Raw genomic sequence first — 23,717 nt, 5'->3', positions numbered from 1 at the left:
AGTCCATTGTTCCGGTCGCGGCTGAAAGCAATATGGCGGTCGCAGACATCGTAATAAAACAAGAATCGATCGAAGCTGTTGATCTCGAAGGCAAAATTCTGGCGTTATGCGTAGAGAACGGAAAAGGAATCTCCGATGCTGTTATACAGCAGAGTATGCCCAGTATACCAGCGCAGCAACGCGTTATGGCAATAAACCGACTTTTATCCACGGTATATAATATCCTCGTTGATAGAACGTGGTGCATGTGGTGCAATAACTGTAGTTCTAATCGTAGGACGTCTTTAAAATTGAAAAATGCAGTGAACTCGAGCCTTATTATTGCCTTGCAACCCCTTGAAAGTACTGTACAATATTTATTCATGAACTATGATGGTGTACATCAGTTCCGGTTTTCTATAATAAATGTGTAATCTATTTTCCAACCAAAGTAGTTTTCATTAAAAGAATACGTTGTTGAGCTTATAGACGAAAATACAGTTACGTTGAGCTCAAGCTGGTGTTTCACATATATTATTTCATGTATAGCCCCGTGGTATAATAGGTACTTTCCTTTCATAGACTTACATTAAGTCAGCATTATTACTGAGCCGTATTCACTAGAGAATGTATTGTTGTATTGTATTTTGACAATATAACCACACACTGGTTTTTCCCAATTGTTTTGTGAAAAATTAATGGTGTTTCTCACGAAACCTTCGTGATTCACATCGACGAACCACCATTATTAGTCTTATTATGTATTATGTACTATTATAAACGTGGTATCATTTTGCATTACAGGGTCGTTTGGAGTTACTTAAGAGTGGATCAACGCTGCTTTACAGATATAAAGACAGTGAATCTGTTTCGTAAGTCCAGAAAAAACAGTATAATCTAATATGGAGAGATATGAAATACCGCCCTTTAGCTGCAAAATTCGAAAATTCAGAATTCAGTTCTCTTTTACTTTTAGAAAAGTCAAGGGATTTGAAGTGGAAGAAAAGTTAATTTATCAGATCATCGAAGAAGCTGGGAATAAGGGTAGGGTTCACTTGTGGTACGATTTCCTTTCCATACTTGGCTAAAGGCCTGTTTACACTTGCAATTTTTCCCGCGATTTTCTTCTTTTGATAGATGTGAACGAGTGAGTCAGTTACTGATGTTCAAATAAGAGCCCTTATACATCAGATCATTCCGTTGAGCATTCGTAACTAATCACTCGTTGATCTACAAAAAGAGAAAAATCACACCTCATATCGCAAGTGTTAAACGGGCCTTATGAGATATTAGAGAAATATCTACGTTTTTGATGGTCTCGGAAGAGAATTCTAACAAACAAAGTTTGACTATTACCTGGGTATTGTATGTCTTCATTTTGGCAATATACTGTCTGCTCTTCCAGGAATATGGATACGCGACATTCGTTACAAATGCAATCTTCAATTAACCCAAGTAAACAAGATTCTCAAGACATTAGAGAGCAAGAAGTTGATTAAAGCCATCAAGTCCATAGCGGTAATATTCCAGGGCTTTCCTAAATCTGAAGCCACATTAACGCCTCTAGAGCGTTTCCCTGCCTAATTTAACCAATTTCCTTGTAATCGTAAAAAAAACAGGAACGAGCATTCGAATTAACCCCCACCCAACAAACGTTTGCATTCATTGTTCTTGATAAAACGAATCGAGTCGACCCCCATCGAGTTGGCCGTCCAGTTTACTTATAGTTTAGTATCTGTACTTGGTTGATACGGGCGATCGTATGGATTCTTTGTTAGGCGTCAAAAAAGAAAGTGTACATGCTGTTTAACCTCGAACCCGATCAGTCTGTCACCGGGGGCTCGTGGTACAGCGATCAAGATTTCGAGTCGGAATTTGTAGAAGTGCTCAATCAACAGTGCTTTAAATTTTTACAAACGAAGGTAAAAGCAAACGGTTTTAATTTTCAAAACTTGTTATTGGTTAATTTTTGCAACACCTAACCCCCCCCCCCCCAATATATGCGCACAACCAGGTTTAGTTGAAATACTCATCGCCTATTCAACCTTCGTATATCCAAGGCAGCCGATGCAAAGAAGGTATCCAGCGATCCTTTTGCACATAAAAATGCGTCCTATGGTTCCTCACAAGATATATTGAAGTACATCACCGATCTCGGCATAAGCAAGGTTGGTAATATAAGTAATATATCATTTATACATAACCGAAAGGTCCTGTTTCGGCCAGATGGGGATGAGAAGTGAGCTTGTAAGTCCTCTTGAAAATAACCTCTCCCCTTTTCAATTACCATGGCCCCTATAGGCTGCTCTTTATATGTCACCAAAACAACCTCCCTTCAATCCCTTGATCAGGAGACACCCCCATCCCTAAATCATCCAATAAGCCCCCCCCCCCCTCAAAGACCGTTATCAAACAACTCTCCTCCTACTACCAGAAATAGATGGATAACTGTTATAAGATCACGGTAAATATCAGTGTAATCTGTATGGCTTTGTCATTCCACAGGTCCAGTTATCCATCAAAGACATAGAAACAATTTTAGACACTTTAATATTTGATGGGAAGTTAGAAAGAACTATAGTCAACGATACATCGGCGGGATCAAGTAGCCTGGGAGAATATAAACAAAAGAAACTTTATAGAGCGATTAGGCCCATCGTATCTTCAACGGGACATGTGCGAGTGCCTTGTGGCGTTTGTCCGGTAAGTTCAAAGTCCCGTCGTCACTGAACTCTATTTGACTGGACGATAACTGACGGTTATTTTGCCGCCATCTTTGAAACCAATTTGAAACTGAATGAAGACCAGTGCCAGTCTTTTTTCTGGGTGATTGTCAAATGGAAGACCTGGTAGTGGTTTTTTCAAGTTATCGTTCCAGTTGATATATAGAGTTCACTGCACGGAGCCTACTGGCAAGTAAGCCAATACTAATATTCTCTTATTCTCTTCAGGTTGTGGACAAATGTGAAGATGGTTCCGCTATATCTCCAAGCACGTGTATTTATACGAAAGAATGGTTAGAATACTGAATCGATGTGAAAACAAACAACATTTGCAGAAACTAACCACACTGACCGCTAAAACATTGACCAAAATATTGTCTTAAAAGCTACCTAATGTAATATAAAGAATTGTGTGTAAATTATTTGCCAGCAATTGTAAAGAGTAAAGATTAAAGTGCATTTTAAATATTTATTCTAAGAACAACTGTTTATACCTTGTTTATGCATTGGACTCACTCTGGTATTGTCGAAGGCAATTTTGTCACCGATTTCTTATCGATTAGATAGATTACAGTAGTTACTTTGACGGTATTTCGACAATTTATTGTTAAATTTTCGGATACATCGCAAATATTCAGTTCGATGCATTGAAATGAGTTTGGACAACTTTAAGGTATTAGTAAAATATTTACAGACTATTACTATCATGCATGTTAAAGAAAGTCGGAACTATAGAGCAAAACATAGTGTAGTTTTATTAACAAAAATGCAACCTTACATGCTACACCAGCATCGAGCATGGATAATTGAAAATTGAAAAAGTCAAATGCAATTAAGAAAAATTTTAAAAAGGCAGAGTTTTACGCCATATTGATGGTTTCTTTAAACTCTTTTCTTGCCATTCAAGAGAACAACTAAATTTTTTTTAACTGATGACTATGTTCACCGTGCTATACCAATAGCTCAAGAGTGCATGTTTAAATTAGTTGTGCATGTCTCTAAAATCAACCAATATGGCGGATTGTAAACCACCTGAGTCAAATTATTCTTTATAAATCTATAAAGTTATTCCATTTTGTCGATCTCGTGGTGTAATCGTAAAGCGCCTATAGATGACCGAATCTACTGTACAAGACACCATTGGCGTTCGAAAGATGAGATTGATTCAAAAAATACAAATTTACAAAACTTCACGGAAAAGGCGCTGGATTTCGGGGACATGATATCACCATTTTCCTCGCTTAGCCCAGTCCTTTGGAGTCCAATGCAAAGCTTTTGGATCGATTCGCAGTTTACGTTTTTGCATGGCGCGCTTGTGACCTTCGACGATATCTTTCGTGAAGGTAAGAATGTACTGTCCCTTGTAATACTGTATGAGACCAAGGTGTTGCAATGTCGAGACAACGTCTTCTTTGCGAATACTCGTCCGTTCACAAATATCGCTGCGCGGAAGATAAAGTTATTAAACATTGGTGGATTTTCTTCGTGCTAGCAGCAAAACTCGGGGACTGACTTTTCACCAAACTTGTTCCCAAGCTTTTTCCCCGTGAGGAGAAGGGTTAGGCGGGAGAGCCTGGGGATGTTCACGTGCTGTTCATGACGTAAGCCTGGTTACCCCAGATTCAATGAAGCGGAAATGACTTTGAGATATTGAATTTAGTCTTTGTGAAACAAAACAAGCACATGCTAATGTCGCCATGACTTAACAACTGTCAAGATTATGTCACTTACTCATTTCAATACCTCAAAGTCACTCTACGCGGGATCATGCATTTCTACGTGGGATAGTCGAAAAGACCATTGTTTGTGCAGAATTTAGGTGGATTTAGTAAACTCGTTTGCACACAGTGTTAAAGTTATGGTAATTGCGGCTTTGCATTCTGAGATGAAAGGTTTAAAGAAGAAGAAGAGAAATCATCATGTACTCACTTAATTGTTATGCTCGGTTGGTTGCCATCGTCTGACTCTAAACCAATCAAAATTTCTAAAATAGTCTGTGACCAATAACTTCGATACGACAGCAAGCCGAGGTCGGACAGCGGTTTCTCAGGCGTACCCGTTTTCCCTTCAAACCTTGATAGCTCGTAACCTTAAAATCACGGGAAGATAATGTTTATCGCAGTCATCGATCGTGTTGAATGTATATAATTGTATTAAATCTATAATGGGATAAAATGGAATGGAATAGAATGGAACATTCTTGAACAGAATGGAATAGGAAGGAAGAGAATGAATTAGTATGAAATGAAATAGTATGAAATAGAATGATATAGTATGGAACTGTATGGAATAGAATAATTAAAAATGGATTTGTATGGAATAGAATGAAATATAGTAAAAAATGAAATAATATGGAATAGAATGGAATAGTAAGAAATGAAATAATATGGAATAGAATGGAATAGTAAGAAATGAAATAATATGGAATAGAATGGAATAGTAGGAAATGAAATAATATGGAATAGAATGGAATAGTAAGAAATGGAATTGTATGAAATAGAATGAAATAGTAAGAAATATAATAGAATGGAATAGAACGGAATAGAATGAAATAGTGTGGAATAGAAGGGGATAGAGTGGAATTGTTAAGAACAAAGTTGAATAGCATGGATATTCTGAGGTTTTTTCCGACCACTCCCGTCGAGATACAGTTAACTGGATGGGTGAAATCGAACAAAAACTCACTGAATTCAATTAGGAGCTTGCCATAGCCTTTCCTTTGATATTGTGGAAGCGTCAAGATGCAAGCAACGTTGTAATCTTCGGTCGATTCTTTTTCCTAGGCAATCGTCGTCAACAAATACATCATGTTAAAATATCTTTTTTTACTCACAAAACATGCAAGTTGGCCACAAAGATGAACGATCAGGGGCGCTAATAGCTCAAGACTTTTTAATTTTTCATCGATATAAATATTTTGTGGATTAAAATGCACATATTGTTCCCCAAGTCAACCCGCAAAGAGAGGAACATTAAATTAAGCACATGCCAGACCCCATACGTGGAACTAGCCTCCTCCACAGGCATCTCTAGCTTCCCCTGGGATTACCCCAAGGGAAGCCCCAAGGGAAGCCCCAAGGGAAGCCCCATGGGAAGCCCCAAGGGAAGCGCCAAGGGAAGCCCCAAGGGAAGCCCCAAGGGAAGCCCCAAGGGAAGCCCCAAGGGAAGCCCCAAGGGAAGCCCCAAGGGAAGCCCCAAGGGAAGCTAGAGAGCCCTGTGGAGGAGGCTACGTGGAACACACCTTGGAAAAATATCCAACAATGTGAAAGCCTTTGTTATCGTACTGTGTCATAACATAGAACAGAAATGGATCGGTATCGTAAAACAACGTCTTGTGATCGAGGAACAACTTTGCGAGGAGACAAAGATTCTGAGCGTAAATCTACAAGCAAAAGAATACACATGCATTCCGATACAAGAAAAATTCTTCCAACTGAGTGTTCTATCAATACAGTATTGGGTGCGGTCCACTTTCGTACATATCGACTGCACATTCTATACGACGACATGTTAATTATATAAAGCTGACAGCATAGTTAAAATGCATTTCAATTAATTCGATCGTTAAATAAAGAAGCTGTACCAAAATATGTGGAGGTTGAAGGTATATTTATTTGAGCAATTTTTTGGTCTCGTTTGACAGTCATTTTGGAAGGCAAATAAATATAAACACATAATTAAGATAGTGGATTTAAGTCAAGTTTAGTGAGTTTAGCAGTTTAGCAGTTTTTGAATACGTTTTCAAACAATTCATTTTGCGTATGTATCTTAAACAAAAAACGAACAATCTTCATACAAGTTGGGGAAAATTCAATATTTTTAAATGTGTTGTATACGGATTGATTTTTAATCACGCCTTAAATCATGTTTAATATATTTTCTCTAAAAATCTATGTAAATAAAGTCGACAAGCTGCCACAATTATTAAAATACGTGCAATGATTGAATTTTTCTAACCATCTCTGTGGCCTGTATATTGGATTTTATTAAACTTTTTTTTTCAAATTATATATTCAGGACGTTTACATCTGAAGGTTTCAGAGGTAACATCGACAATATGTCTAGTGAGTTCACAAGTCCTAACATCGACGTGATATGCGATATACCCGCTTCTTATCCTTTCAGAAATACAAATACATTACAAGCAGCATTGAATTCTGTTGTAATGATAGTAAATATTGTCATTGCTGTCTTCGGGACGCTGGCTAACGCCGGTTTAGTCATCATAGTTTACTATCGCAACCGTCGTTTACGAACCCATCAGACGACGATATTTCTGCTCCTCGCCATCACAGACTTTAGCATCACAGCCTTTGTAGAGCCAATGAATGCCGTCATAATTTGGAAACGTTTATTTGGGAACTACGATTGTGTTTTAGCAGTCGTAGCTAGTGCATTATCCATGTTGTTTTTGGAGCTCTCGTTGATAACAAATGTTATTCTTAGCTTGCACACGTACATAACTTTAGCATATCCATACCGTTTGCAAAACGGTACAAGGTTCCGCTTGATAATAGTCACTGTCTTTTCCTGGCTACTAATACTGCTAAAAAATCTCGGAATTTTCCTAGATTACATGAATACCATGAGAATAGCGTTTGCTGTCGTCATCTGTGGAATCGCTATCGTGGTTTTTACCTGGTGTTGGACATACAAACTTGTGTCTCGGCATCGAAAGGCCATTCAAACCACACAAGTTCCTTCAAAGATGCAAAACGTTTCACAAAGAAAGATTCTGAGATCGACAATAACCGCACTCGCTATAGCTGCAAGTCTCATAGCCTGCTACTGTTTGGCTCTGTGTTTTATGATTTTCCGAGCTTTAATAAACCGCTCGAAACTTGGTCATAATACCTACGAGCTTTTGTGGTCGCTGGCGCTAACATTGATGTACGCAAACTCTCTGGTAAATCCAAGTCTTGTTTTCTGGCGAAACAGCGGGTTCAGAGAAGCGGCGAAGAATATTTTCAATTAGACAAAAAGACTTTTGAAACCGATATCGTGCAAAAAACGCACTAAGCTTTTAACCATGAACTGCAACACTACACTTGCCTGTACAAAAATTATTGTGGCATATATAGCATGTATATAGTGATTATGGAGAACCATCTTGGAATTAACTAACTACAGTATTAAATACAGTAATTAGTACAGACAGTGGAAGCTGACCGCGCGCGTAAACAATGTAGTCGAAGACTGAGTACAAACAGATTTCAGGCCTATCTATGATGTAACGAACTGAATTTAATCGCCTGAAGATGGAGACAATCGTGAAACTCTGAGTAGTGATTCATTTTAAGACTTAATTTCATTTACTTATATCTACTTTCATCTACTTTATATGTATATATACAAACCAAATGTCCTTAAATTAAATTAAAATGAAAAAGTGTTCCATAATGTTCTAGTGAAAATAATCGGGTTACTCGAAAATAACAAAAATTAAAAATTCGTCATGAAAGAATCCGTTCTTTAAAGTGGAGTTAAATATTGTTCATTTGTTAGTATAAATTATTTCTAATCGCGCATATATGACTTGACAAATATAAAGTAATCTTTATTACTTTTATTCCAACATGTAATTTATGTTATCAAATAAAGCTGCTGTATTAATTAAAAAAGTTCGGTTGTACTGTCTGTGTCGGTATACCTGTATCTTGCATTATATTAAATTTACTTTGTGAAGATTTATATACGGAATTTTATATCTCCACGACTAAGGAAATCGCCGATCATGCCAGAGGACCCCACACCTTCCAACATCAAGGCGGCATGTGATTTTGCCGCTTCTTACACTCTCTCGAGCATAAATGAAATTGCGATACAAGCTGCGCTGATGATAGTAAATATTGTCATTGCTTTCTTCGGGACGCTGGCTAACGGTTTAGTCATTATAGTTTATTATCGCAACCGTCGTTTACGAACACACCAGACCACGATATATTTGCTTCTTGCCTTCGCAGACTTTAGCATCACGGCTTTTGTACAACCAATGTACGTCGCTATAGTTTGGAAACGTCTGTTTGGAAACCACGATTGTGTTTTGACATTACTCGTATATCCACTATCTATTTTGTTCCTGGATCTTTCGCTGATGACAATTGTCATTCTCAGTTTGCACACGTTCATAACTTTAGCATTTCCGTACCGTTTGCAACACACAATTACCACGTCCCGTTTGACAAAAGTGATCGCCTGCTTTTGGCTTCTGATAATGCTAAAAAATGCCTGCATGTTTCTGAACTACGGAATTGCCAAGAAAGCATCATTCTGGATAATATGTTTTGCAATCGTCATCGTGGTTTTCACCTGGTGTTGGACATACAAACTTGTGTCTCGGCATCGAAAGGATATTCAAACCACACAAGCCCCTTCAAATGTGCAAAACGTTTCACAGAAAAAGATTCTAAGATCAACAATAACGGCATTCGCGATTGTTGCCAGTCTCATAGCCTGCTACTCCTTGACTCTTTCTTTAAGGATCTCAGGAAATTCTCTAAGCCTGGCAAAACTTAATCGTGGTACACACGAGATTTTGTGGTTGGTAGCGCTAACATTGATGTTTTTAAATTCCCTGCTAAATCCCTGTCTTATCTTCTGGCGAAACAGTGGCTTCAGGGAAGCGGCGGCGAATATCTTCAACTAGGCAAACGTGCAGATATAGATTATATAGGGATATAGTCATAGATTATATAGGTATATAGTCATAGATTATAGGTATATAGTCATAGATTATAGGTATATACTCATAGATTATAGGTATATAGTCATAGATTATAGGTATATACTCATAGATTATAGGTATATAGTCATAGATTATAGGTATATACTCATAGATTATAGGTATATAGTCATAGATTATAGGTATATAGTAATAGATTATAGGTCCTTGCCAGTATTAAAACGATTATAGCGCTGCATGGATGAACTCGTTCATTGTATGGTCAGCGCGTGCGTTTATTAAAAAAACACTCACAACAGTCTCCAACTCTTAAATAAACAATACAAAGATAATAAAGATATCGTAGCTATGAATAATTGATTTCATCTCGCGCACGATTTGACCGCGGTTTCGTATTTTTTAATATGTTTTTTCCGCAGCAATTTAATGCTCGCATGAACGCTCAGTGGTATAGTGACTGTGTCGGTAGTTGTATATTGCATTTTATTGAATGAACTTCGTGAACATTCATCCAACTAGGGCGTGTACACGTTTAAACTTTTAGAGGAATCATCGACTATGCCTGGTAATCTCACAACGTCGGCTATCGAGACGACATATGCATCTACCGAGTGTGTCCCTACCGTTGGTATAAATGAGATTGCTATGCAAGCTGCAGTAATGATAGTAAATATTGTCATTGCTTTCTTCGGGACGCTGGCTAACGGTTTAGTCATCATAGTTTACTATCGCAACCGTCGTTTACGAACCCATCAGACCACGATATTTTTGCTCCTCGCCATCACAGATTTTAGTATCACGGCTTTTGTACAGCCAATATTTGTCGTCGTAGCTTGGAAACGTTTGTTTGGGAACCCCGACGGTGCTTTAGATGCACTTATGTTTCAACTATCTATCTTTTTCTTGGAGCTCTCGTTGATAACCATTGTCATTCTCAGCCTACACACGTTCACAACTTTAGCATTTCCGTACCGTTTGCAAAACACAATTACCACATCCCGTTTGATAAAAGGGGTTTTCTTCGTTTGGCTTTTGAAAGTAGTAAAACTTCTCTGTTTTGCTCTGTTTTCCCCTGAACTTGTCCACAAAGCAACGTTTACATCTGTATGCTGCGACATCGTCATCGTGGTTTTCACCTGGTGTTGGACATACAAACTTGTGTCTCGGCATCGAAAGGCCATTCAAACCACACAAGTTCCTTCGAACATGCAAAACGTTTCACAGAAAAAGATCTTAAAATCAACGGTAACCGCATTTGTCATTGTCGCCAGTCTCATAGCCTGCTACGCTTTATATCTTTGTTTCACCACTTTGGAATTTTTTTTTTGGGAAAGTTATTCAAATTTTGGTTGTAAGAGCCACACGATGTTGTGGATGATAGCGGCGACACTAATGTATTTTAACTCTTTGCTAAATCCCTGCCTCGTTTTCTGGCGAAACAGTGGCTTTAGAGAAGCAGCGAAGAATATCTTCAAATAGACGACAATCATGCAGACATTTCAACTACTGTTATATGCAGGAAAAATTGTGCATGAAAAAACGAAATTTTCATTAGATATTTCTTTTGAAATCCTGATGATAACTTTATACATTTTAATTTTGTTCAAGTTGTTAATAATTCATTTTTAATAATTGCGCATGATTGAAAAATACTTTTTAACTATATATAAATACTCTTTTAATATATATTGCAAAAATTAATGTACAAAATGGAAAAAGCTGCCATGCACACTTGTTGAGGTATGTTTAGAATTGTATACACTTTTGAAAACATTTTTTACTTGAAGACAAGTAATCTAACCTAATACAATACGTATATGTATATATATACGCTCTCCGTTTTCCGTCAAACATGTAAATAGCATTATATAACCATGGCAACTATATAGCGCGAAAAAATTAAATTCACCTGATGAGTGTGGTAAGCATTGCTTGTTATACGAAACAAATTTGTAGTGAATAAAATCATATGAAGTAAACCAGGTTTATTGAAATTTATTCTCGTCTTATTATAGCTCTACACTTCAGTATATCAAGCACTCTATAGCTACTCATATGTGATTCTAAACACATATTTGGTACATATTACGAATTATTAAAAAAATATATATATATATATATATATATATATATATATATATATATTAATATATATATATATATATATACACCCATTTGCAAAAACGTTGGCCGCAGATAGATATATAGATAGATACTCGAAATCTAATTATAATTGCATATGTTGTGTAATATTATAGAAATCCCATGCAAATGTAATCATATGCAATTCTAATTAGACTTCGAGTATCTATCTATCTATCTATCTGCGGCCAACGTTTTTGCAAATGGGTGTATATATATATATATATATATATATATATATATATATATATATATATATATATATATATATATATATATATATATATATATATATAGATCCCATGCAAATGTAATAATATGCAATTCTAATTAGACTTCGAGTACATATCTATCTATCTATCTGCGGCCAACGTTTTTGCAAATGGGTGTATATATATATATATATATATATATATATATATATATTATATATAATATATATATATTATATATATAATATATATATATATATATATATATATATATATATATATATATATATGAGCAAAAAATTTAAATTCTAATTTACAGTTAGGGAAAAAATAAGCGTGTTTTCGCTTAAATATAATAAAATTACTTGATATTTTCGAGTGTCGAAGTCATAGGCAATGAAGGAAATGATAATTCGGTTTTGTCGAAGGTCCGGCTTCGGATTGGTTGATTTTTATACCCAAATCAGCTGTATATATATATCTTGTATCTCATAGATCTTGTAAATTAATGACTGAACATGCATCTTATTGCATTAAATATGCATGTACGCAATTGAAATTATATAATTTTACATTATATCATTATTTAAGTTATAAGTTTTATTTAAGTTTAAATTATATAAGAATTATTATGTGTCGGTAGTTGTATATTGCATTTTATTGAATGAACTTCGTGAACGTTCATCCAGGGCGTGTACACATAAAAACGTTTAGAGGAATCATCGACTATGCCTGGTAATCTCACAACGTCGGCTATCGAGACGACATATGCATCTACCGCGTGTGTCCCTACCGTTGGTATAAATGAGATTGTTCTACAAGCTGCAGTAATGATAGTAAATATTGTCATTGCTTTCTTCGGGACGCTGGCTAACGGTTTAGTCATCATAGTTTACTATCGCAAACGTCGTTTACGAACCCATCAGACGACGATATTTCTGCTCCTCGCCATCACAGATTTTAGCATCACAGCTTTTGTACAGCCAATGTACGTCGTCTTCATTTGGAGAAGTTTATTTTGGAGCCCCGGCTGTGTATCGGCGGCGCTTGTTACCGTAATATCCATATTTTTCTTAGAGCTCTCGTTGATAACCATTGTCATTCTCAGCTTGCACACGTTCATGACTTTAGCATTTCCGTACTGTTCGCAAAAAGTGATCACCACGCCCCGTGTGACTAAAGTGGTTTTCCTTTTTTGGTTCCTTATATTGCTGAAAAATCTCGGTATTTTTCTGGATTACGATGGCGTTGTTGGAGCATCGTTTTGGATAATATGCTCCGCAATCGTCATCGTCGTTTTCACCTGGTGTTGGACATACAAACTTGTTGCTCGACATCGAAAGGCCATTCAAACCAACCAAGTTCCTTCATCGATGCAAAAAGTTTTTCAACAAAAAATCCTGAGATCAACAATAACCGCATTCGTCATTGTGATAAGTCTCATAGCTTGCTACTGCTTGTGCATGAGTTTTACCATCTTTAAAAAATTCTTAGATTATTCAAAACTTGGCGCCAATACGTACAAGATTTTGTGGTCAGTGGGGGTAACATTGATGTATTCAAACTCTCTGGTAAATCCCTGCCTCGTTTTCAGGCGAAACAGTGGCTTTCGAGGGGAAGCAGCGAATATTTTGAAGTATAGATAAACTCGCTCATTTCAAACCGTCGCTTCAAAACACAAGTCGTTACAATTTTAGCTTCAGCATGTGGTAAGGAAAAGTGGAAAACATATAAGGTTTTTTTGGAAAGTGATAGAACAATTTGTTCAGGAATGCATGCTTAGGAGAAAATTAAAATGTTTCCACGATTTTCCTTTTAAAAACATCCATCCTTTATCCTATGTATTGTGATTAAGTGAAATAGACATTTGCGGTGCCCAAAAATGTTCCTAAATACGAAATATTGCTTCACGTCTTCGTTGTGAAAACAATAACTCCGACGTTATATATATCCTTTGCGCGCTTAGGTGACAAGTGTCCCGGCGAATATTTTATCAATAATACTCGGGTTATATATGCGAAAGTAAACAATTAATACAAAGATTAAATATTCGTCATCATTGAAAACGATCTATCTAATGGAGTTCAATATCGTCGAAGTTGTTAATTATTGATTTTTATTATATTATATGCGGTGTTTTATTGACGAATCCGGCATTTTGAAAAGCGAAAATAACACATGTGCGATTATCGTGTTTGATCCACCGATCTGGAATCAGGAAGGCGGGTAAAAAAGTTTAAAAAAAAGAGGTTTTTTATTGTGTTAATTGCATCATTCTCTCCATATTCGGCGCATCCATGTATTATTCTCTATTTAATCGCATGCGTGAAAAGGTGTGTCCATGTTTGTTAAATAAATTACTTATATAGACTTAGTAAATTTGTCTCAAAAATAAATAATTTATATCAAATAAGTAACAAGCTACTGGAATAAATGAAAGAGACGTGTAATTTCGAGCTCATTTCAGCTGTTTGATTTTTAGGTAAAAAAAGGCCCCGTATTGGAAATACAGCAAGGTTATAATGGATCATGAACCAATCAGAAGCCAGAAGTCTAGCATAGTAACCAATCAGATGCTTAGATGATTATTACATGCATGGCAGAAAACGATTATTGCGGCGCCTCTCTCCCACGTTTGTTCTCAAGCAAGCAATGAAATGTCTTCTAAACAGTTGGTTTATCTTTACAACTGAGCGAATTTAAACAAAAACTAAAACTGTGCAAAATGTGACAAAAAGGACGCATGCACACAATCATAAAAGGAAACAACGACCATGTCTATTGCTTCAAGACCGTCCAACAATGATGTTGTATGCGGTATAACTTTTTCTTACACAGGTATAAAAGCAATTTCCATACAAGCTGCACTGATGATAGTAAATATTGCTGTTGCTTTCTTCGGGACGCTGGCTAACGGTTTAGTCATCATAGTTTACTATCGCAACCGTCGTTTACGCACCCATCAGACCACGATATTTTTGCTCCTCGCTATCACAGATTTTAGCATCACGGCTTTTGTACAACCAATGTACATCGCCTTCGTTTGGAAAGGTCTGTCGGAGAACGTCAACTGTGTTTTGTCGGCACTTGTTGGCGTAATATCCATGTTGTTCTTGGAGCTCTCGTTGATAACCATTGTCATTCTCAGTTTGCACACGTTCATAACTTTAGCATTTCCGTACCGTTTGCAACACATGATAACCGCGTCTCGTTTGACAAACGTGATTTTCCTTTCTTGGTTCCTTATACTGCTAAAAAATCTCGGTATTTTTCTTAATCCCGAACTTGTTTTGAGAGTTTCGTTTTGGATAATATGTTGCACGATCGTCATCGTGTTTTTCACCTGGTGTTGGACATGCAAACTTGTGTCTCGGCATCGAAAGGCCATTCAAACCACACAAGCTCCTTCAAACATGGAAAACGTTTCACGAAAAAAGATCCTGAGATCAACAGTAACCGCATTCGCAATTGTTTCAAGTCTCATAGCCTGCTACTCCTTGCGTATATGTCTTCCGGCCTTTGGAGGTTTTCTTAACTCCACGAAACTTGGTAACCATGATACGTACAATATTTTGTGGTCAGTGGCAGCAACATTGGTGTATCTAAACTCTCTGGTAAATCCCTGTCTTGTGTTCTGGCGAAACAGTGGCTTCAGAGTAGCGGCAGCGAATACTTTGAACTAAATAAACACCATGCCTTCTGTTTCTAAATCCGTTTTGTATAAATACCGCGTACAATATACGGTCAGCGGCTTGATTATGAAGTAAGCGCGTCTTTATCAGTTGAAAGATAGAAAGATGAGGTGAAACTTATTCCACAACTAGAACAGCGTAGAGTAGTTTTTTGAAGAATGCAAGCAACAATTATAGCTTGAAATTAAAGAGACTTTTATTTTAAGTCATTATCTTTACTTATATTAGGGGAAAGGACATTCTCTTCAGTGATGGAACAATTCGTTCATAAATTCTTGAAAAAATTGGTGTGTTTCCATAATTTTAATTGCGCAGAGCGAAATGTTTCTTTGTTTTTCTCACATTAGTTCCGCATGGAAGCATAGACAATTGAGAAGACAATCTTCTTGATTGTCTATGATGCAAGCGGCGCAGACAATGAAAAATTCCGCTTCGCGCGCAAAATGGAAAACAGCCCTTAAATCCTATAAGGAGAAACGATTCGTATTTTGTGAAATATTACCAAAAGCATAATATTACATCTCTCATGCGACGTCGAAAAAATACCCAAGCTAGAGTAAGCTTTGTGCGTTCAGAATACAAGTGCGAAGTGTCCGTAAATATATATTATAATGCTAATCGGAATATACCCGAAAATTACCAGTAAGAAGGGTTATGAATTACTACAGGGATTGTAACTATATTGTTTATACGTAGTTTATAATTGATTTTTTATTGCGCATAATTAAAAACAGTTTCGGTTCAATAAATTATTATTGTTTAATAAATTTTCTTAAAAATAAATGTATCGTATGGAACGAGTTGCATTGACAAATGAAATACGTTTAATTTCCATTTTGATGTGAGATCCGTTCGCATACGAGAAACTAGATTTGAAGCTGTATTCCTGTACCGCGTGTGTTTCCCTTAGATTTCCCAAAAGCAAACCGGAAGCTATGAAATGACATTCAATGAAAAGAAATGTTGTTTGACATTAAGTGAATTATAAGACAAAAACGAGTGATATATGAAACATATGCTCAAATACTTTGACGTCCGCATGTTATTGCAATGAATTAATGAAACGTTATAAAGTTTGTTTTCGGAATATTAAAGTTTGACCGTTATTATTTCCAGCGGTCTAACAAAGAGACTGGAAACAACCAATCAGCGTACGGCATTTACCCACGCCATACTAATCATTTATGTTTTCAATTCCACATTGCATATACACTAAGAATCTACGTACATAATCATAAAGGAAACATCGATTATGTCTACTGATTCCATACCGCCTACTGATGAAAATCCATCTTTGTATTTCCTGTCTCGAAGAAAAATATCGCTTTTTTCATTGCGTTGTCAACACAACGACGTCAAAACTCGAGTTACTCGAACAAACACGCGCATGAAGTAAATGTAATCAATACAGCAAACGTCAATCACTTTAGTTTAGTTTAGTTTAATAACTTCATCATCAAAAACGAGTTACAACACGCAGATGATAGGTGAGCAGACAGAGCATAGCCCCAATTGAACCTGCCTACCTTTAACTATGAAATTTCATAGGCCTTTTTTTAAGTTTCTATCTCTATCACTGAATCGACAACGACTGAATTTGTTGTGCAAACACGAAGACCAAATGTCCGCAATTCTTTGTGTCGAAACTCACAATGTTTGATTTGAAAATATAACAGTTGAACAGCTATTTTCAGCGGTTAAATAAAAAGTGATCCCGGACCAGACCGGCAAGCGACCAATCAGCGCACGGAATTTGGCCACAGGTGCTCCGTACATGAATGCATGAGATAAAATGCACTCTCTACATAACATATTCATGCCAGGACACATGCATACACAATCATACAAAATACATAGACTATGTCTGGCGCATCATCCAGGTCGTCTAACATTGATGAGATATGTGCTATAACAGCTTTGTATGCTGTTGTAAATGCAAGTGAATTACAAACTGCTGTGAGAACTGCGCTGATGACAGTAAATATCGCTGTAGCTTTCTTCGGGACGCTGGCTAACGGTTTAGTCATCATAGTTTATTATCGCAACCGTCGTTTACGAACCCATCAGACCACGATATTTTTGCTCCTCGCCATCACAGATTTTAGCATCACGGCTTTTGTACAACCAATGTACGTCGCCTTCGTTTGGAAAGGTCTGTCGGAGAACGTCACCTGTGTTTTGTCGGCACTTGTTGGCGTACTATCCATGTTGTTCTTGGAGCTCTCGTTGATGACAATTGTCATTCTCAGTTCGCACACGTTCATAACTCTAGCATATCCGTACCGTTTACAAAACGTCATAACTAAGTCCCGCTTGACAAAAGTGATTCTCCTATCATGGCTTCTTATACTGCTAAAAAATCTCAGTATTTTCTTGGATTTCAAATTCAGCGCGGGAGCATCGTTTTGGATAATATGTTCGACAATCGTCATCGTGGTTTTCACCTGGTGTTGGACATACAAACTTGTGTCTCGGCATCGAAAGGCCATTGAAACCACACAAGCCTCTTCAAACACGCAAAACCTTCCACGAAAAAAAATCCTGAGATCGACAATAACCGCATTTGCCATTGTCGCAAGTCTCATAGTCTGCTATTCCTTGGCAGCATCTTTTACGATATTCCGAAGTTATTTAAACCATTCGAAACTTGATTATGATACGTACAAGATTTTGTGGTCAGTGGCGTCAACATTGATGTATTCAAACTCTCTGGTAAATCCCTGCCTCGTTTTCTGGCGAAACAGTGGCTTCAGAGAGGCGACGGTGAATATTCTTAATTAGACAAACATGCATGTGCAAGCATTTTTTAAACTCAGTCTGATGAAGTAAAAACGCTTAAGAGAAACTATAAAGATCAAGGGCTTGTTTATACACTTTCTGCATGCGCCTACACCAGAACCAGAAGTGCCGATCAGTGCTTTGAAAGAAATAAGAAATTCTTTCAATCGACAGAACTCCCCAGAGTCGTACATATTTTACTCGCTTTTTTATGTTGTTATTCGTTTCTAAGCTATAGCAGTGTTTGATGGGAGAATTATACGACGTTCGAGTTATAATTAATATCCTTATAAATGTCATTCGTATCGGGTCAATTGTTCATCCTACAATGCAAGTTTCATATAAAAAGCGATGATTAAAAGAAACAATGATTGACTGAGAGCGAAGCGTAAAATTTTCATATGCTGAAATTCTCTTGCTGACCAAATATGAATAGTCAATATGAAAAAATTAGATGACAGCGATAATCATATTGACTTATTGAAGCCATTCATACACGACCTCGAACTGTTTTCTTCTAAGTACAAATAAAATACACAAATTGCTTCTATCAGTTTTCATCGAATTTTTCAAATATATGAAAATAGCACAATTATATCATCGCCAAAAAATAGGGATATCGCGCCCGCGATGCGTCAGCAAAATATAAAGTAAACACTCATAACTTAGATTGGAGTGAAATTTATAAAAAATTCGTCTGTATTTACATAGATTTTCACTTCAAAGTGGGCACAATTTGCATACGACTGCTTGCCCCCTAGGAAGTGAAGTAGTATGCAACACATTTGTGATTATAATCTTGTGCCCCGGTAGCGCAAGTTACACGCAAACATTTACAAAATATTCGTATTTTTAACAGGATTTGCATCAGAGTAGAGCTAATCATGAGTTTGGAATTCATCAAGCCGTTAGAAAAATGGAAGAAAGTTTCCTCTGTGATCAACAATCGAGCATTATTGTGGTACAAATGTTGTTTGACCAACCCCGAATCAACGAAAAAGATCCGATGAGGCCAAAAAATTGTAGTAATTTTTGCCGCTGATGTTTTAAAAGGATGAGGTGATACGACAAACAGGAACAGTTTATGAATTGATACATGAAGTATTTTCATTGAATGAAGTATTTTCATGTAAAGGCAGACTTTGACTTGACTTTAATGGCAGACACGTGACAATATTGCTTCACATGACTGCTCTGGAAATAATGATTCACATACCTTATTTTTTCTACCATCAATTTCAAAGAAGGAAATACTTTGTTTTCTATATATCTCATTTCCAGGAGGATGTCGTAGAGTGCACTTGGTCTAGAGCAAAAAAAAAACATTTCAATGTAAATTACATTCTATAAGAAGCAGGTTAGGTCAAGCTACTCCCCTTTACCTACCCTCCAACATCCCCACCACCACGTCCCCAACAAACACTCCTACCACTTTCCAAACAACCCCCCCTTCATCCCCTATAAACACCCAACCTACCTAACCTCATCCCCTATAAACACCCAACCTACCACCACCTAATCTCTCTCCAGCCATCCAGTGCCCTTAAAAACAAAAGTACAAGAAGACTTACTCGATGCCGTTTCAAGCAATGGAGGCTCTTGGTGAACTTGAGGCAGAATTCACAAAGATAAACAACCGGAACTTTGGTAAGATCCTCGGGATACGGTGAAAAATACCAAGGTTGGATGAGGTGTTTGCCGAGTTGGATCATTTTGATGTTCTTCATGCGCGTAACGACGTCATCGTGGCTCCGATCATGGACCATACTGCCTCCAGTTCTCAGACTGCTCATTTTATCGCTGACATTGTTCGAGCTATCCTCGCCGTCAACCTGGTTGTTTTAATCAAAGAACAGTGGTCAAAATAACAGTCGGTCAGCGAACAATAACCAGTAGATAATTTAATTAAAATAAGAGAAAACATATTTCGATGAACAACATCTTGTAACTCCAAGATTTGAGTTAAAACTATGCAACAAGTTTACGGTGATTTTTCCACTCTATTTCAAAGTCATTCTTGTTCGACAATGATTTCGAAATGGAGTGGAAATACCCTTTTTTAGAAACTTAATTATTGGGTTAAGTCCAAGATGTTGTTCTACTTCTACATTATGTTTTCTCAACAGACAAAAGTCGATCGAGAAGGCCCGTCGATCCATCCTTTTCAAAAAAGGACTGGGTATATTGCACTTTCTTCGTCTCATATGAACATAAATTAAATGTTGAAGGTTTTCAGGAAAACGAAGGCAAAAACATACGAATTTTACCGGAAACGACCTAACCGGGAACGTTACTTCGATCCTCCGGCAGGAATCGAAGACGTGTAGGTTCGACTTCCGCTGACTATTTTGCCTTCAAGCAAACATAGGCACGTGTTCGCGTTCCAGCTATGCTTTAGCGTTCACTCGCCCTACCTCGTCGGGACCGGACGACATGGCGTTAGCTTTTCTCTTTCGATTCACCAGAGCCTTCTTAGTCCCTGTAACTTCGCGTTCGGGCGAGGATGGTTTTGATCCAGCGGAGCCTTTGTTTATCTTACTCTTGGCTCTGTTCTCTTCTTTCTTGGGCAGCTGAAGTTTCTCCTTGTCCAACGATTTTTCGCTCACCCATGTGTCAAGCCTTTTGTTAACTAATTTGTGCAGTAAAATAAAATTACAATCTCACAGAAGACCGTCTTTGAAGGTAGCGTCCAGTCGGGTCGGGGCATCGCTTCCAGAGCCGTAGCTAGACCGCTTAATTGGGGGGGGGGGGGTGTATATTCATATATTCATGTTTATATACCGTAAGAACAATAGCGAACAAAAGAAATCAGTCGGGCGTAAGACGAATATTTAACAGTTATTCTGCGAACTCGAGTCGTACATGACATTTTGGTGTGCTATTATCAACTAAAGCTTGGATTTCTATTTCACTCAACTCCCCAAACTTTCAGCCATTTTGTTTACTTTCTTTACTAGACAGATATGAGCTAATATTAGTCTAGTAGCCAACCAATGAAATTGCAGCATACCTCATATCTGGCGCTTGTGTATATAATAAATGAATATACATCCCCCCAATTAAACTTCTAGCCACGGCCCTGATCGCTTCTGCTTATAAGTATGCAGGGTATGCTGATTTAAAGATTGTCCAAACTTTGTATGTTCCCGTTTTTTTAAACACGAATATTATTTTGAACGATTGCGAGCCAATATTTACAACAAAATCTAAACATAGCGTTTGTTTACATTCCCGTCATATATTGTTTCTCCGCAGTGGGATGGGAAAAATAACTAAAATATATCATGTGTAAAACAACAAATATTTTCTACATTTCCGATGGCATTTATTTAACATTATTTTGTCTCAAATTATTGCTTTTATGTTTTGATAAATATACTTGCCCAACACCCGAAACAACAGATTTTGTTGAATGAAACAATGTAACAAGTAGACATTCTAGATTCTAGAACACTCCAAAATGTATCAAAAAATTCTAAATTGTAGCAAAAGTTGTATCAGAAAATGTATCAAAAATGTAACAAGCGTGAGAGGAATCAATTAGAACGTTTCGCGTGTAAAAAAGAACGTTTTTTAATGCATAAGAACTTGTTTGTGGGAAGAGAATTTTTACCAGGCCGGCACTTAATTAAATAAGAACCTTTGTGCTAAAATTAAAATTATATACTTATGAAAGCGCGAGTTTACCACTCAAGTACTCAACACTATTACTGCTTTAATACATTTACACTAAGTCTACTACATTTAGTATACAAGCAAAAGTCATTTCTAGCTTGAGTGTCCTTAAACTCATTTTAGAAAGAGAGTTTTGCGACACTTAATATTTTGTCAAAAACATTGTATTCAATGGATTTTTGTACTAGACTTTTTTAACTGACCTTACATTTTGTTTTATGATGCTATCAGATACACATGAAAATGATGCAACTGATTTATTTCTGGGCATGGATTTTGTTCTTTTGTGAACTATTTAATTAGCTTTAATTTAGCTTTCTGAGGGGGCAACTGCCGCCTTGCCCTGCTATTTATATGTATATGTATAGTTTACTGCAAAGACAAATATATATTTGCACCATGTCAAAATTTTCAGCTGTATTGAGTCTCCCTATACTGAGGCAAAGTGAAAAAGGAAGACCTCAGACACCTGTGAAACTCACAAATTATTGTTCAAACAGAAACATTTTGTTTTTTATTTAATTTCTTTTCACTTCTTTATGTTTTGATACACAGTAGTCAATAGTTGATGTTATTTATACTACATTGTTTAAATATACATTACACTGATACACACAATGGACAGACTTAATCAAATCTGATATTCAACCCCAAGAAATTAGGAATTAAGAATTCCTCAACTTTATGCATAGGCAGCCCAGAAATCTGTTTATACTCAGTCTTCGACTGCATTGTTTACATATGCGGCCAGCTTCTACTGTCTGTACTAATTACTGTATTATATATTGATATAATACAGTAATATCAATATATAATACAGTAATTAGTACAGACAGTCGAAGCTGACCGCGTGCGTAAACAATGCAGTCGAAGACTGAGTATAAACAGATTTCTGGGCTGCCTATGCTTTATGTATGACTCTTTTCGTCTTTCTGCCTCAACTATGCAAAGACTTGCAAAGACTTACAATGATTAATTTTTTTATGCTAATTATGCAGAATAAATTACCGTGGTAAGTATTGAGAACTATTGTTCTGATCACTTACAATCAATAAAATGGACATAATATTCCTTTCTGCCATCTACTTCACGAATGCTGATGATTTCGGCCAGTGCTGTTAGAAAGTAAGAGATATGCATTAAACTTCAAACGCGATTGCCCCCAAATCACAACAAGAGACAAAATACAATCATTTCAAAATACAAACAAATATGGCGGCCAGATACTTACGCCATTCATCCGAATTATTCATCTTTACCGGCATTCTACATCCTTCGGTCACCTTAACCTAAGAAAAAAGTAATGTAAAGAAACATTACGTAAACACAGGTTTTATTTTTGTCAAGAATTCGTTAAGTTTTCATGCGAATATTGTAAATACCTCACTCATTTCGTTCGATGTAGACGGCATTTTTGACAACGTATCCCACAATCCATATCGGGCTTGTCGTTGAATAAATTTTAAATTATTTTCTAAATGAATTGGAGGCATTCACGTATTATATTTAAATTTTCTGGCGCCAAACTTTTGTGACTGAATTTTTTCGCTTGGCGCCAACCAGTTTGTGTTTTGGCACAATCTTCCCTTTCTAGATCACTTACGTTTTGTCTACAAGGGTCGCCGACGTTCATTTAGCTGAACACAAACGCAATTTTTCAAGTGTTACCAGATGTTTTCGGGCACTTTTGGCTGCACGCAGGCTAGCTCTATAGGCTCTATACGGTTGACAACGAAAATTGAGCAAGAAGCAAAATGCGGAATTCAACTGGTCATGAGTATGACGAAGAATTCTACTTGATCTTTCTGGTATTTAATTTCCGCTTCGTAATCAT

At 36.8% G+C, this 23,717-nt stretch overlaps 4 protein-coding genes across 4 annotated transcripts; 3 read left to right on the top strand and 1 right to left on the bottom strand.

The window, feature by feature from the left end:
• The first annotated feature begins 24 nt into the window (after positions 1–24).
• Positions 25–3,157, top strand: LOC114522129 (DNA-directed RNA polymerase III subunit RPC6-like). The gene is made up of 8 exons (XM_028542759.1): positions 25–212; positions 784–851; positions 956–1,023; positions 1,385–1,497; positions 1,758–1,901; positions 2,040–2,147; positions 2,485–2,682; positions 2,931–3,157. The coding sequence occupies exons 1-8, from the start codon at positions 33–35 to the stop codon at positions 3,006–3,008; spliced, it is 957 nt and encodes a 318-aa protein (XP_028398560.1). The 5' UTR covers positions 25–32; the 3' UTR covers positions 3,009–3,157.
• On the bottom strand, positions 3,117–23,322 carry LOC114522128 (histone acetyltransferase KAT5-like). The gene is made up of 10 exons (XM_028542758.1): positions 23,266–23,322; positions 23,115–23,172; positions 22,930–22,998; positions 20,623–20,837; positions 19,780–20,040; positions 19,425–19,514; positions 5,944–6,084; positions 5,388–5,481; positions 4,632–4,791; positions 3,117–4,144 (listed from the first exon to the last, which is right to left on the bottom strand). Exons 1-10 carry the CDS (start codon positions 23,293–23,295, stop codon positions 3,928–3,930), a joined length of 1,335 nt encoding a protein of 444 aa, XP_028398559.1. The 5' UTR covers positions 23,296–23,322; the 3' UTR covers positions 3,117–3,927.
• Positions 8,297–9,409, top strand: LOC114522130 (cysteinyl leukotriene receptor 2-like). Its single transcript, XM_028542760.1, has one exon. It carries the CDS (start codon positions 8,437–8,439, stop codon positions 9,346–9,348), a length of 912 nt encoding a protein of 303 aa, XP_028398561.1. The 5' UTR covers positions 8,297–8,436; the 3' UTR covers positions 9,349–9,409.
• Positions 17,425–18,244, top strand: LOC114522131. Its single transcript, XM_028542762.1, has one exon. The coding sequence runs from the start codon at positions 17,558–17,560 to the stop codon at positions 18,209–18,211; it is 654 nt and encodes a 217-aa protein (XP_028398563.1). The 5' UTR covers positions 17,425–17,557; the 3' UTR covers positions 18,212–18,244.
• Positions 23,323–23,717: the final 395 nt, after the last annotated feature.

The sequence above is a fragment of the Dendronephthya gigantea genome, unplaced genomic scaffold, assembly GCF_004324835.1.
Source record: "Dendronephthya gigantea isolate DGI-Jeju-01 unplaced genomic scaffold, DenGig_1.0 000022F, whole genome shotgun sequence".
NCBI lineage: Eukaryota > Metazoa > Cnidaria > Anthozoa > Malacalcyonacea > Nephtheidae > Dendronephthya > Dendronephthya gigantea.
Note: the sequence above shows the minus strand (reverse complement) of the source record. Positions and strands in the feature narration are given on the sequence as shown.

Coding starts and splice junctions, on each gene's coding strand:
- LOC114522130 (XM_028542760.1), top strand. CDS start 8,437: ATGCCAGAGGACCCCACACCTTCCAACATCAAGGCGGCATGTGATTTT.
- LOC114522131 (XM_028542762.1), top strand. CDS start 17,558: ATGTACGTCGCCTTCGTTTGGAAAGGTCTGTCGGAGAACGTCACCTGT.
- LOC114522128 (XM_028542758.1), bottom strand. CDS start 23,295: ATGCCGTCTACATCGAACGAAATGAGTGAG. Junction 23,173..23,265: donor CATCGAACGAAATGAGTGAG/GTATTTACAATA, acceptor CTTTTTTCTTAG/GTTAAGGTGACCGAAGGATG. Junction 20,838..22,929: donor TTATGTCCATTTTATTGATT/GTAAGTGATCAG, acceptor TGCACAAATTAG/TTAACAAAAGGCTTGACACA.
- LOC114522129 (XM_028542759.1), top strand. CDS start 33: ATGGCGGTCGCAGACATCGTAATAAAACAAGAATCGATCGAAGCTGTT. Junction 852..955: donor AAAGACAGTGAATCTGTTTC/GTAAGTCCAGAA, acceptor TTTTACTTTTAG/AAAAGTCAAGGGATTTGAAG. Junction 1,024..1,384: donor CGAAGAAGCTGGGAATAAGG/GTAGGGTTCACT, acceptor CTGCTCTTCCAG/GAATATGGATACGCGACATT.